This window comes from Pan paniscus, chromosome 3, assembly GCF_029289425.2.
Source record: "Pan paniscus chromosome 3, NHGRI_mPanPan1-v2.0_pri, whole genome shotgun sequence".
NCBI lineage: Eukaryota > Metazoa > Chordata > Mammalia > Primates > Hominidae > Pan > Pan paniscus.
This window is the reverse complement of record NC_073252.2, coordinates 3835674-3849246: the sequence shown is the minus strand read 5'-3', so window position 1 is coordinate 3849246 and position 13573 is coordinate 3835674. Positions and strand designations below refer to the sequence as shown.

The 13573-nt window shown below is 63.4% G+C and overlaps 1 protein-coding gene across 6 annotated transcripts in view; it reads right to left on the bottom strand.

The window, feature by feature from the left end:
• Window positions 1–988: 988 nt before the first annotated feature.
• The window catches only part of DOK7 (docking protein 7), a 40329-nt gene continuing 27744 nt past the window's right edge, over window positions 989–13573 (bottom strand). For 2 of the 6 annotated variants that reach the window (XM_055111163.2, XM_034958283.3), the window contains 5 exons: window positions 12463–12582; window positions 8907–9625; window positions 5622–5664; window positions 2125–2277; window positions 1020–1836 (listed from right to left, as the gene is read on the bottom strand). In XM_055111163.2, coding sequence (XP_054967138.2) covers window positions 1703–1836; window positions 2125–2277; window positions 5622–5664; window positions 8907–9625; window positions 12463–12582 — 1169 coding nt within the window. In that variant the 3' untranslated portion in view covers window positions 1020–1702. Of the gene's footprint in view, window positions 1837–2124; window positions 2278–5621; window positions 5665–7946; window positions 9626–12458; window positions 12583–13573 lie in introns of those variants that run through there. The other 4 variants (XM_034958281.3, XM_055111164.2, XM_063603675.1 and 1 more) reach the window with 4 other exon arrangements.

Below are 13573 nucleotides of genomic sequence, written 5' to 3'. Positions count from 1 at the left end.
CAGCCCCACATCCACACTCTTCATGTGGCCATTTCCTCAGGACATGGCCTGGCCACTCCATCGTGCCGAGAGGATGTGGCCCAAGGCACACCCAGACACACTGGGTCTAGGCTCCAAACCCGCCCCCACAGCCCCACGATCCCATCAGCAGCAGAGGGTTTGACCCTTTCTCCCACTTTGTGAACAGGAAGCCTGAGCTCCAGCAAGCTAGGGTCATGGGGAGGGGTGGGGCTGTGCCACCCAGGTTGCGTGTCTGAGCTGGTGCATGTGGCCCGCCCCGGAGGTGGACATCTCAACTCTGCCACCCTAAGGGCCCGACATGGCTGCAGCCCTGGATCAGGGTGCAGGCCATGCCTTGCCCCAACTTGCAGCTGAAAGTCTTGTCCATGGACCCTCCAGGCTGAGAGCCCAGCCCTGCCCTGTCTGTCAGAATGCTCCCCAGGGCCTTTGCGTCTAAGCGGGAGATCTCTGTCCTGGCCCCAGCTGGCTCCGGTTGACCCTGCATCCTGCCACCTTGACGCCAAGTGTCCTCAGCAGTCACATGCAGAGCGGGGGCGCCAGGAGGGCCAGTGCTCTGAGCCTGCCCACTGAGGGCCCCGCTGCGCAGCAGTGGCAGCTGCCTGCCATACCCGGGGCAGGCCAACCACAGACTCTCTGGGTCCTTGGTGGGCTCCTGGGGGAGGGGCGGGGGAAGGACGGGCAGGAAGATGAAAGAAAGGGACGAATACGGATGGAGCCATGCAGAGCAGAGAGCCCCATCTCCAGGAGCAAGGCAGGGGGCCCGCCTGGTGCTTCCTCCTGCCACAGGGGTTGAGGGCATGCAGGACGCCCACCACCTATGCACATAGCCCCGTCACCTCACCCACTCCCAAGCCACAGCACCGCACCGACGCAGGAGGAAGCCCCAACCCCGTGCCACCAAGGAAGGCAGCTCTGCTCGCCCCAACCCCAAGCACCCCCAGGTGAAGACATCAGACCCATGTCCAGGAGCAGAAACCAGGAGAGAGAAAATAGGCATTGTCAGAAACAGAACAGTCACAATGGCTCTTTACATGACTGGCTGTAATAGGTCCCAAGAAGTGGAGCGGTCAGGTGGCTGGGAGAGTCCAGGCTCCGTCCCCAGGTGCAGGGTGGCGGTGGCCCAGGCAGGACAGCCGGGAGGCGGGGAGGGGATGCCGGGAGTGTCTGAGCCGCCAGTCTCAGGAGCGGGCATGGTGCCGACAGTGGGAGCGGGCACTGGGTCCTGGCTCTGCAGGGCCGCAACACCCAGGTGAAGGGATGAGCATTTTGCCAGGACACGGCTGTCATCCGTGCAGTCACCCCCAGGGTGAGAGGGCAGTTTGCATCCCAGGCACCACAAACCATGCTCCCAAACTCCTGGGCAGCAGCCTCTGCCTGAGACGCCACAGCAGCGACCAGAGCTGCCTGATGCCTGGAAGCAGGGCCTCAGTCGGCCTGGGGTCCAGAGCAACTCTTTCAGGCCAAAGGAAGGGTCAGCCCCGGACACCTGCGAGGCAGGAGGCCTGGCCGTGGGCCCTGAAAACTTCCTGTTTGCACCATGGCCCGGAGACCGGCCATGCCTGCTCCTGCGACTGGGGGCTCCCTGGGGACCAGACCACGGCCAACAGAAGGGGCCGGCCTGCCGGGGGCCACGGGGCCGCACAGCGCACCGGGTTTGCGGTCAGCTCCTGGCGCTGTGACCTCACTGCGGGGCTGCCTTCCTCTGCTCCAGCTCCGACAGCTGCTCCTCCCGGGCCCGTGCGTGCCGCGCCCCCACTCTGTGCGCCGTCTCGGTGGCCGTGATGTCGATCTGGGCGTAGAGGGAGGCGCCAGCCCCTGAAAGAATTCTGCAGTGAGCGGCAGCCTGCGCCCCGAGCCACCCAGCCCTGTGACCCTGCCCTCCACACCAGTCCCCCAGCCAGGCCCTCGGAAGCATCTGAGTGGGGACACCCTCAGGGGATGTGGCCTGGCCAGGGATGGAGTTGGGGACATTTGCCTCCTGGGGGGAGGCTGTAGGAAAAGCTCCCTGGCCAAGGGCTGCTGGGTGGGGCTGGGGGCTCAGGGCCCTGAGGCTGTGGTCCCAGCCCCCCACTGTCAGTGCCTCCACGCAGGGCGGGGACCCACCTCGGACACCCTCGCTGGCCTCCTGGAGCTCCAGGCCCATGTAGTGCAGCTGCTTTCTGGAGGACAGGCTGACGGGGATGTTCACGTAAGTGGGCGACTCGCCGCGCGGCCTCTCTGGCCCTGAGCTGTCCACAGCCACGGGTCCTGGGGATCCTGTGGGGGAGCGGCTGTGAAGCCCCAGTGGGGACCAAGAGGGGCACAGATCCCAAAGATTGTGCAGTAAAGAGCTGCCCACCCTGCCTAGCCCCTCCTCCCCGCTCCGCCTCTCCTGCACCTTGGAGGTTCCCGCTCCATTTTCCTGACCGTCCATCTTTGGCCCAGCGCTGCCCCATCCTGAGGCCCCCCCAACACTGTCCACTCCTGGTCCAAGTACCCACAGAGCAGAAGGAAGCGCTGTCCCCTCCACTGTGCCGCCTCCCCTGCAGGAATTGCCGACCCCCCATGGGCCCCCCAAGGCCCACTCTTCTGTCCCTGCGCCCCTTGCCCCGCACCTTCCCAACTCTCTCCACCAACCGCCCCTCCTTGGCTGTCCCAGCACCTTCTCTCCCTAACCCTCCCGGGCCAGCACAGCCCTGCTTTGTCCTGGCCCCCAGCATCTCCCCCTCACTGTCCTCCTGGGTCACCCCCACCTGCTGCAGGCTCCAGGGACCCCCTCCTCTCCTGCACACAGGCCCACGCTCCCTCTGCATCCCCTCCAGGACACCCAGGTGCCCCACACCCTCTCTCCCCTCATAGGAGCTACTCCCTTCCCCCGACCCCCTTCCTAATAGCTGATGGTTCTGTCTGCAAACCTCATTGGTGCTGGGGAGGGCAGAGCAGGAGCAGGATAGGAGGGGTCCCCACAGGCCCGGCTGGGTGGGACTTGAGGCAGGCTCCCACCTTAGGGGGTTGGACGCACACTGGCCCCTCCTCTGCAGGCCTGAGGGCTCCGCACCGTGGGCACCCAGGTCCTACAGGAAGGACCCCGTTCTCCAGTGCCTCCTCCCATTCTTGTCATCAGGACCTCGTGAGGGAACGCACAGCCACGTGAGGCAGGGGAGGTGACAGCAAGTCCCCCCCCATTCCCTGAGCCAGTGGCTGGGGGAGACAGCCAGGCCCCACCCACGGTGACCTCCCCACCCCCAGCACACTCCGAGCCCTCAGAATTCAGGTAGGGGCTGGGATCCAGGGGGTGACAGCCCTGCAGGGTCAGCCTCCCTGAAACACCTGCCTGTCCGGGGGAGGGGCCTGACTCAAGGCTGGGCCTCCCTGCCCCAGGGATGCATCCTCAGCAGACCAGGTTCTCCTGTGGCCACCCGCTGCCTGGCACCTGCTGCAGACATCCACTCTGCCTGGCTCCTCTCACCCTTGTCCCCGTCACTCCCTGCAGCAGGGCTAGGGGTGAGGAACTTTCACTTGCTTGCTCCCAGTGGGGAAACTGAGGCCAGAGAGACCTGACTCGCTGATTCTGCAGGCAGCAGCCGGGACAGAGCGAGACGGAGCCCAGGTCGACGAGGGTTCGCTCACCTGATTGCATGAACTAAAGCAACCAACACAATTCTGCCCCAACCCTGCCTGGCCCTGAGGCCCTGGGGAGACCCCCCTCCTGCAAATGTGTGGTCCTAGAGGGCTGGTCCCCTCGGAATGCCAGGACCCCTTCATCGAGATGAGCCACAGAACATAGCGGCCAAGTTCTGGTGCCCAGGCAGGCACCTGGGCCAGCAGGGACAGGGCCAGCAGGGACAGCTGCCTAGAGGAGGGGGCATGGCTGAGGGGCTGAGGCCAAGAGGGGGTGGTGGGAGAGGCAAGGAGGGGTGAGGGCCTGGGGAGAGCTGAGGGAGCGCCGGGGCCTGGCGTCTGGAAAGGGGGCCTTGAAGCCAAGGGGCAGGGCCGGGGCTTGCCCACGGTGGGGCTGAACACCCCCCTGCAGCCTGGTACCTCGTTTTAGGATTGCATCCGTTCTTCCAAGTTTGCTCCCAAGGGTGGGCGGTGAGGGGTGAGGGTGGAAGCAGGAAGGAGCATGAGGCCTGACTGCAGGGAAAGGGGACGAATGTTCCCAACACCACCCGGAGTCACACGGGGGCTGTAAGCAGCGCTGGGCCAGCAGTGTGTCCATATCTGTATCTCCCCCAAGGCCACTGGCTCCAGGGCCCTCAGTGCTCCTCCTCCCGTCCCCTCCTTGGGACTTGGATTTTGCTTCGGCTTCTGTGAGCATCGCTTCCAGTACCTCGGATACTCTTTCAGTGAAGCAGCAACCAGGAATCGGCTGGCCCTTCTGCACCCTCCTCCCAGACCCCGCCCTGGGCTGGTGGCCCGACACTACCACTTGGGCCTGGGTCACCTCTGTCCCATGACAGACCCCAGGTGCCCCTCCTGAGCCCCCGGCCTCTGTGGAAGAGATTCACATCCTCCAGCAGATACTGGGCCTGTTCCCTTGATCCCCACACCTGTGTCCCAGGGCACCCCTGTCTGGGTAAAAGACATCTGAAGGGTATGGGTGGCCTTGGGGAGGCAACAGCAGGCTGCCCAGGAGGACCCTTGGGGCAGGGCTGGCCCCACCACCTCTGGTGTGGTGGCTGCCTCAGCACGCTGGACTGCAGGGATCGGTGTCCAGCCCAGGGCCAAGGCAGACTGGTGGGGGCTTTCCCAAGCTGCCCCTGCCTGCGGCCCCGCCCCCATCCCTGACTGTCCCCTCCAGGCCTGCCTGGGCCCCTCCCCCACCCTGGGTGTCCTCTCCAGGCCTGCCTGGACCCCGCCCCCCTGTAGGTGCCACCCACCTGGGAAGAAGGGATTGAGGAATCCAAGGTTCAGCCCGCAGTGGCTCCTACTCCACAAGGAAACAGGCACAGAACTGGCCCTGATGCCACCCATCTACCCCAGGCCAGCCGTCCTTACCTCCAGCCTCTCAGCCCTGCCCAGCCTTCAGCAGGGCTCTGTCCCCAGTGACTGCCAGGCTTCTCTAGGGAGACCCTGGGGATCCGTACCTTCCCACTGCCTCCCTGCCTGGCCCTCCCTCCCAACCTGGCCCCAAAACTGCACCTGCCAGCACACCAATGCCCTGCCCCTCGCCGAGTCGCTCACCACCAGCCCAGCCTCCACAGGCCCCCTCTGCTGTCTGAGGACACAGCCCCTCCTCCCTGAGCTGGGGCTCCTGGACCCCAACCCTGACTGCCTTCCTGCCATGCCCCCTCCCAGGAACAGGTCCACACTCAGGGCTTGGGGACCCATGGACCCCAGTCTGTGTTTCCCAACCTTCAGTCCATCCTCCAGCAGCCTGTCCTCTACCCACTGCCCTGCTGTCCACACCTGGGCTGGGACTCACCCCCACTGCCACCCAGCAACCACTGTCAACTGTCACCCAACACCCACTGTCAGCCAACAACCACTTTCACCACATTCCCTGCTGGCAGTGGGCCCCCCACCCTCCCCATCTAGTCAAACTCTGGCTGCCATCTGCGCCCACCCAGACTCCCGCCTTCCTGTCCCCGAGCTCTGGGGGACCGGCTCCAGGTGCCTACCTGAATGTGCTGTCGCAGGTCCTGGGGCTGAGGCTGCCGCTCCCTAGACCAAAGAGAACCTGGGTCAGTGCATCCTTCAGTCTTCCCCTCATCCTGTGCCTGGGGGGCCACTGAGAACAAGGACACTACCCCCCAAGAGTGACACAGGCTGGGGGACCTGGGCCAGCTGCAGGGAGTCCAGCCTGCCATACCTGATGCCTTCTCTCCAGGGCCCTTTGCCCCACAGCCCCCAGATCTCCGGGCCACCCACTGCCTTGACCACCCAGCCCAGTGGTAGCCCCCATAACCACCCATGGGGGAGCTGGAGGCCTTGGCATCTGGGGAGGGGGCGGTTCCGAGGCCCAGTCCAGCCCCACTATTTTGCTATTAGAGCTTTATCGGAAGACCACCACGCCCATGCAAGGTAGTGTCTGGGCTCCGACCTCAGAGCTGAGCGGCTGCTCCGAGGGCGCCTGTGATTTCCTTTCCCGTCCTTGAGGGTGTGGGCCCTGCTCTCAGCAGCTGGCGGGGAGGGCTTCGCAGGGGGGTGCCCCTGGAAAATGCCCCACTGGGAGGCCCCAGGTGAGATGAGCAAAGTTCCCTGACACTGCAGGCGACCTTCTCCTGGGCCTCTGAAGTGGGCTGTGCCTAACGGGGTGCCCCAAGTCCCTGGAGGAGCCTGGGGTGGGGTCTGAAGGGCGCTTGCGGGAGGGACAGCGGCCCACGGCTGAGCAGAGGCTTCCTGCCCACCTCCAGCCCAGATGAGCAGAAGTGGGGCCAGCCCAAGACAATGTCCCACATGGGCTCCGGCAGCTAGAAAGAAGGCACAGCACCCTCCTGTTCTGAGGGGCCTCGTGGGTGGGGGCTGGGAGGCCGGAAATGGGGGCTCAGCACCTAGCACTGGTGCAGGCCAGACTCAAGGGCAGACAGTCACAGGGCTGGGACCCTCACACGAGGCCCCCTGAGCAAACTGAGCTGGTCTAGACTTTGAGAACCTTTGACAACAGGCCGACACCCCCTGAGCTCATCACATACACAGGCTCCTGAGGGGGCCCCTCCCCAGCTGCTCCCGGGGGGGCCAGGAGGGTAGGTGTGGATGGTGCAGAGCCCGAACCAGCGAAGGTCCACCCTGTCCCCTGCCTGGCCAGGCCCAGGTGCTCCAGGGGCGTCAAGAAAACAGAACCAGTGTCTGCCCCATCTGGTTGCCCCTGACCTGAGGAGAAGTCCCCAGCCTGTTGGCCACCCACCTGGGAACTGGGTACTGAGGCTGGAGACCCTGGGCTGCCGTAGCAGGCGGTGGCCAGAACCTTCAGACGCCCGGAGCGAGGCCCACTCACGAGCATCGTGAAGAGAGGCAGATGGCCCGGCCGCATCCCCACAGGGAAAGGCTGTCCAGGGGCCCAGCCCCGCCAGGCAAGAGGCCCCATGACTCCAGGCCACTGCTGTGGGGTGCCTCAGTCTGCTCTCATCAGAGGGACCTTGCCCCCACTAGCCTTGGGCAGGCGACCCGTGGGAACAGAGAGGGCTGAGCGTGGATGATGAAGACTGGCGGGAAGGGCCTGGCTCCCCAGCAAAGGAGCCACAGCCTCACTCGTCCTGCAACAAGACTGGCGCGGCCACCTCCGGAGGTGACAGCAGCAGGGGTAATGGTGACGGGCAGCTATTGAGCGCCTGAAGAATGACCTCATCAGACCCTCAGTGCAGCCCAGTGAGGCGGGGTCTGTCATCCCGTTTGCAAGAGGAAACTGAGGCTCAGAGAGGGGCGGGGCTTGCTAGGGTCACCCAGCCAGCAGGTAGTGGATGTGGCCCAAACTCAGTCCCCAAAGCCCACGCTTGCTCACCAGGCACTGCTGCAGAAGCCCTCCAGAACTCCCCGCTCAGAGTCAGTCCCCGACAGGCTGGCAGGCAAGGGGACAGGCAGGCACCCACACAGATGTGCAGGGGGGACTGAGACAAGCCTGGAACTCGGCCCCATGTAGGGAAGACAGGCAGGGCAGGGGCCCTGGTCTCAGAGCCAGCCCCCTCCTGAGGTCCGCCCTCACCGGGACCTGAGGAGCCCCGTGCCTGAGCCTGAGGGACTACTGCAGACCCCACTGTGGTCTCCAGGAATGTGCCACACATGCACACACCACACATGCACATCCCAGCCCGAGGGCTGCCCGGAGCTGCCTCTCCGCACACCACAGCATTCAGGCCCAAGGCTCACAAGACAGACGAGGCCTCTCGCACTCTCTGAGATAAAGGCCAGGGAGGCCGGGCCCGGGGACTTCGCATACAGGCAGAGGCCCCACGTGGAGGGTGGGCGAGGGGGCGGAGAGGGCTGGGCAACGGACTGGGACAAGGTGGTAAGAAAAGAACATTTTATTTCCAGTCTATTACAGTGTCTGGGTTTAGAAACAGCCAACAGTGAAGGGACAAAGCGAGGTGTTCACAGGGAGCTGCTGGGCTGTGGTCAGGGCAGGCTCCAGGCTGTGCAAGAGGAAGCCACCCAGGGCAGGGGACAATGGGCCCAACACAGCCCCACCTCCGATGCAGGGGCTGAGGCCTGGGCCAGGGCAAACACAGGCCAAGCCAGCCTTTGGCCCTGCAAGGAGGCTTAGACAGGAGCCAGCGGAGCTCCCACCAGGGGCCTGAGGCACGGGGCCTCTCCCAGTGGGGTCAGCAGGCAAGGCTGCTCTGAGGACACCACCTGCTCCCAGAACCTTCCCACGAGGGCTTCACTGGGGAAACAGTGGGGCCCAGAACCCAGAGACCCCGCAAGCCACGCAGCCTCCTGAGCTTCAGTTTCCTCCCATAGATGGGGATGAGGCCCAGCGCACACAGAGCCCAGGGGGGCTGAGCTGGTGGAGCCCAGGTGGGCGGAGCCTCCATGGTAGCTTGGTGCTTAACAGGTGGTGTGACTGCCCCAGAGAGGTGATGGGGAGGACAAGGCCAGCAGCAGGGCCTCCAGCCCTTGGCACCCCAGTGCAAGGCGCGAGCCAGCAGAGGTGCAGCACTCACCTGATCCTCAGGGGTGGGTGACACGGAGTGAAGCAGCTGGTCGTTGGGGCTCTGGTGACCCCGACCTGCCGGACCCAGAGCCCCTGCCTTCCAGAACTCACCTCCCCAAGTCAGCCCCTTCCTCCACTGGCAGCCACAGGGCGCACCCTCCAGCTCCCCTCTCCAGGAGACCCCCGGTCCCTCCCACAGAACACCGAGCACCCGTCTGCAAGGAGGCTGGCGCCACCTCCTCTCCCATCTGGGGGCAAATTCAGCCCCTTTGCAGCCGCGGGGCCGGATCTTCGGCTCTCAAGGAGGGGGGTTTACCTTGAGTCCTCCACAGACTGGACATGCCGAAAAGAAAGCCAGGGGTGGCCCCGCGTGGGGGCCGCCTGTTTCCCTGCCGGGGGCAGGGCCAGGCAGTGTGGCCTCGCTGCCCTGGGGGGCCTCCATCACCAGGCCCCGCCGTCTCGTGCCCAGCCAGCCTGAGGGACACCCAGCAGACGTCTGGCCGCCTGAGTCCCCGGCCGCACTGTTGCCAGGGCTGCCCTGCGAGGTGGGGCTGTGGTCTCTGGGAGCCAGGCAAAGGCTGCGTGGTGTGTCATAGTGGGGCCGCAGGGAGGTGGGCACCTGGTACTCGACTGTCCCGGGCAGGCAGGTGCACAGGCTGGGCTCGGGGGCCCCCGCTGCTGGCAGGCTGAGCAGTGAGCCCAGTTCATCTGTGGCCCGCCACACGTCCAGGCTGCTGCCCGCGTAGGACGAGAGGCTGCTGGAGTAAGAGGAGTGGCTGCCAGTGGCGATGCCGCTGTCCGAGGAGCTCTGGCGGCCGACCTCCTGCAGCTGCCGCGGATGCAGCGGCTTGGGGGGTGGCCTTGAGGCACCCACCATGGCTTCCCCGGCGGCCTGGGCAGCTGCTGGTCTAGGCCCCTCCTGTGACGTGCTGGCCGACGACGAGGATTGCTCTGGCCATGCGGTGAGCCGGCTGCTGGCGCTGACGTCCAAGTGACTGGCCTCTGAGGATGAGCTGGAGAGGCTGCGGTCATCCCCTGAGACAGAGCAGGAAGCCAAGGCAGTTGTGGGGGTACAGGGGTCTGGGCAGGACGTGGCTGATGCCTGCTGGACCCCCACAGGCCAGCATTCTCTGGTCTCGCCCCACCCCTTCCAGCCCCCAAGCCCCGGGGGCTACAGCAGAAACCTGGCTTCACCAACAACAACCCCTCCACCCCTCATCCACTCCTGTTCTTTGTCCGTTCCTGTCCTTCTGCCACCTGTTCTCCTAGGGCCTGCGCCCCTCCCTCTTAGCACCCCTGCCACTACCTTGGTCCCAGCCTCCTCCCCTTCCCTAGAGCTCCCCACCCTCCCTGCCTAACAGACCCACGCTCCATACCCAGCCATCCTGACTACCTTCCAGGGCCACCTGGGGCAGCTTGCCCTCCGCACCATCAGGGCCCCAGGCTGGTCTGGACATCCCTTCCCCAAGAACTTCCCAGGCCCTGCCAGCCTGGGCACGAGGCACCAGCTGTGCCCACACACCTCGACTCGCCCCCTGCCCTCACCATGCTGGCGTCCTTGCCTCACTCCCAGTCTCCCTCCCTGCTGGGGATGAGAAGCATACCCAATGCAGATCCCAGGCTGCCTCCCGCCTGCCAGGCCGGGCCCCTCCCGTGCTCTTGGGAAAGCCACTTTCATCTCTGCTGCGTCTCTAAGCTACCTGCTCTGCCTTCCAGGGCTCCCAAGTGGAAAGCAGTTGTGAGTCACCCCCAGGAAGGCAAAAGCTTATTGCAAACCTGAGTCCCCTCCTCCTGGGGCAGGGCAGGAGGGGAGATGACCACTGTCTGCTTGGTGCCCTCTGGGGGACAAGCAGTGATCAGAGGGCACTGGCCGGACCAGCACGGCTCCTGCACTTGGGAACACAGGTCACCCATGCAGCCACCTTTCGGGGAGCACAGCAGCCCCTCCTGCTCTGCCAGCCCCTTCCACCACCTCCTCTCCCCACAATGGCAACAGAGCCAGGGCCACCGGCAGCTGAGGAGGTGCCTCTGCTCCTGGGCAGCCAGCTCACCTGCCTTAGAGCCTTTTGTCTGGGCACAGAAGGTAAAACCAACACGCAGGGCCTTGGTCTCCCCCAGCCACAAGCTGGTGGGCAGGAAAGGATTCAAAGGCTCTCAGGGCAGAACCACCCTTCCCATCAGCACCTCAGACCAGAGTTTAGTAAATGTGGAACCGTAAGTGAAGGAAGGAAGGAATGAATGGGTGGGAGAAGGAAGAAATGAATGAACAGACAGAGAAGGAAGGAATAAGCAGAGGGACAAGAAAAGAATGAATGAGCAAGAGGGAAATTGAGTAGGGAGAGAAGAAAGGAATGAGCAGGGGAAGAAGGAAGCTGGGGTGAGCAGGAAGGAATGAATGAGCAGGAGGGAAATGGAAGGAATGAGCAGGGGGAGAAGGCAGGAATGAACGAGCGAGGTGGGGAAGGAAGGAATGGGGGGAAGGGAGAAAGGAATGAACGAGCAGGGGGAGAGGGAAGGAATGAATGAGCAGAGGAGAGAAGGAAGAAATTAATGAGCAGGAGGGTAATGAAGGAATGAATGAGTGGGGGGAAGGAAGGAATGAATGAGCAGGGGGAGAAGGAAAGAAGGAATGAGCAGGAGGAAGAAGGAATGAGCAGGGGAGGAAGGAAGGAATGAATGAGTAGCAGGAGAAGGAATGAATGAGCAGGGGGAGAAGGAAGGAATGAGTGGGGGGAAATGAAGGAATGAATGAGCAGGGGGGTGGGGAAGGGAGGAATGAATGAGCAGGAGGGAAATGAGGAAATGAAGAAATGAACGAGCCGGGGGGAGGGAAGGAATGAACGAGCAGGGGGGAGAAGAAATGAAGGAATGAGCAGAGAAAGAAGGAAAAAACGAATGAGCAGGGGGAGAAGGAAGGAATGAGCAGGGCTGGGGGTGGAAGGAAGGAATTAATGAGTGGGGTGGGGGGGAAGGAATGAATGAGCGGGGGAGAAGGAAGGAATGGGTGAGAAGGAAAGAATGAGAGGGGGGAAGGAAGAGTGAGTGAGCAGGGGGAGAAGGAAGGAATGAATGAGGGGGGGAAGGAAGGAATTAATGAGCAGGAAGGTAATGAAGGAATGAATGAGCGGGGAAGGAAGGAATGAATGGGGGGAAGGCAGGAATGAATGAGCAGGAGGGTAATGAAGGACTGAATGAGCAGGGGGTGGGGGGAAGGAATGAATGGGGGTAAGGCAAGAATGAATGAGCGGGGGGGGGGCAGAGGAAGAAATGAATGAGTAGGCATAGAAGGAAGGAATGAATGAGCAGGGAGAAAAGGAATGAATGAGCGGGGGGGTGGAGGAAGGAATGAATGAGCAGGAAGAAAAGGAATAAGGGGGTGAAGAAAGGAATGAATGAGGGGGTGAAGAAAGGAATGGGGGGAAGGAAGGAATGAATGGGGGGAGGAAGGAATTAATGAGTAGGAGGAAGAAGGAAGGAATGAAGGAGCAGAGGGGTGGGGAAGGAAGGAATGAAGGAGCAGGAGGAAGGAAGGAATGAATGAGCAGGAGGGAAATGAAGAAATGAATGAGCAGGGGGGAGAAGGAAGGAAGGAATGAGTGGGGGGAAATGGAATGAATGAACAGGAGGAAGAAGGAAGGAATGAGCAGGAGGAGAAGGAACGAATGAGCGGGGTGGTGGGGGAAGGAAGAACGAATGAGCAGCGGGCAGGGCGGGGCAGGGAGATGGGGGAAGAATGAATGAGCAGGAGATAGAAGGAATGAATGAATGAGCAGAGGGAACCTGCAGCCCCCACACATGCATGGATGCCTCCTGAGCTCTCCTGCTGGAGGCTTAGCCGAGGTCCCACAGCCCAGGTCAGCCCCTGGCCCTACCTCCACTGCCCGGCCTGCCCGCATGTGAGAGAAGGCTCAGCCGCTTCTCCAGCTGTAGGGTTTCCAGGGCTTCCTGGGCCACACGCTCCTCCACAGTCGAGGGTCCCGGGGGACTTGGGTCTGCAGCAGAGAGAAGACTCGGTGGAGGGGGCGGCCACCACCGCCTACCCTCGCCCGCAGGCACCAGGCCCAGCCTGACTCAGTGGTTATCCCCCTCTGTGGAGTGGCAGTCCCCTGGGAGTCCCCGCTCCTCCCGATGCCTCATCCCAGAGGCTGGGCCTCAAACGCAGACACCCACACTGCCCCTATCCAGGCCACCATCCGCCCAGCTGGGTCCCTGTGCCCGTGGATGGCCCTGCCACCTGCCCACTCACCAGGACCCCACGCCAGCCAGACCCCTCTTCCTCATCTTCCTCACCACCGAGTTTTTCAATTTTCTGTTCCAAAAAATGACCAGCCCCTCCCCCATCCCCAGGGCCGGCCTCGCTGCAAGAGGGGCTGCCTGCCCCTCATTCACGGTGCCCATTTCTCACAGGCTCCCCTCCGCCTGGGGAAATGCCAGCCCACCTTGCAGTGTCCCCACCGTTCGCTGGGGTCTCGGATGGAGACTCATACTGTGCCCAAGGCTCGGTGCATGGTGGTCTGCGGACCCTCAGCCCCACCTAGCCCCTCCCCTCAGGGCTGCATCCAGGGAGCACCAGCCTCGCCCTCTCTATTCATCGTCCATGTGTCCTCTGGGACTGAGTGGCAGGAAACCTCCCCTTCCTGCCCAGGCAGGGTGGGACCTCTCACTGGCCCCTCAGCACCGCTGCCGCGAGCCTCAGCATCACTGCCCTGGTCCCCAAGCCCCCGCCCGTGCTGGGATGTCCCAGGCACTAAGTGATGTGAACACTGGGCCAAGTGGCTACCTTGCTCCAAACAGCAGGGCTCAAGACCCTGCCCCTTCCACATCCACAGCACCCACGGCCACAGCCATCCCAAAGAGTTTCCCTGGCAGGGAAGCCACAGCCACACCCGCAAGAGCAAACCGACCCCGTCCTGCTCCAAGTGGCCTCCTCTGGGCCTCCAGAACACACCTCCTGACACCCACCTTGGGGGCACCTGCAGGACT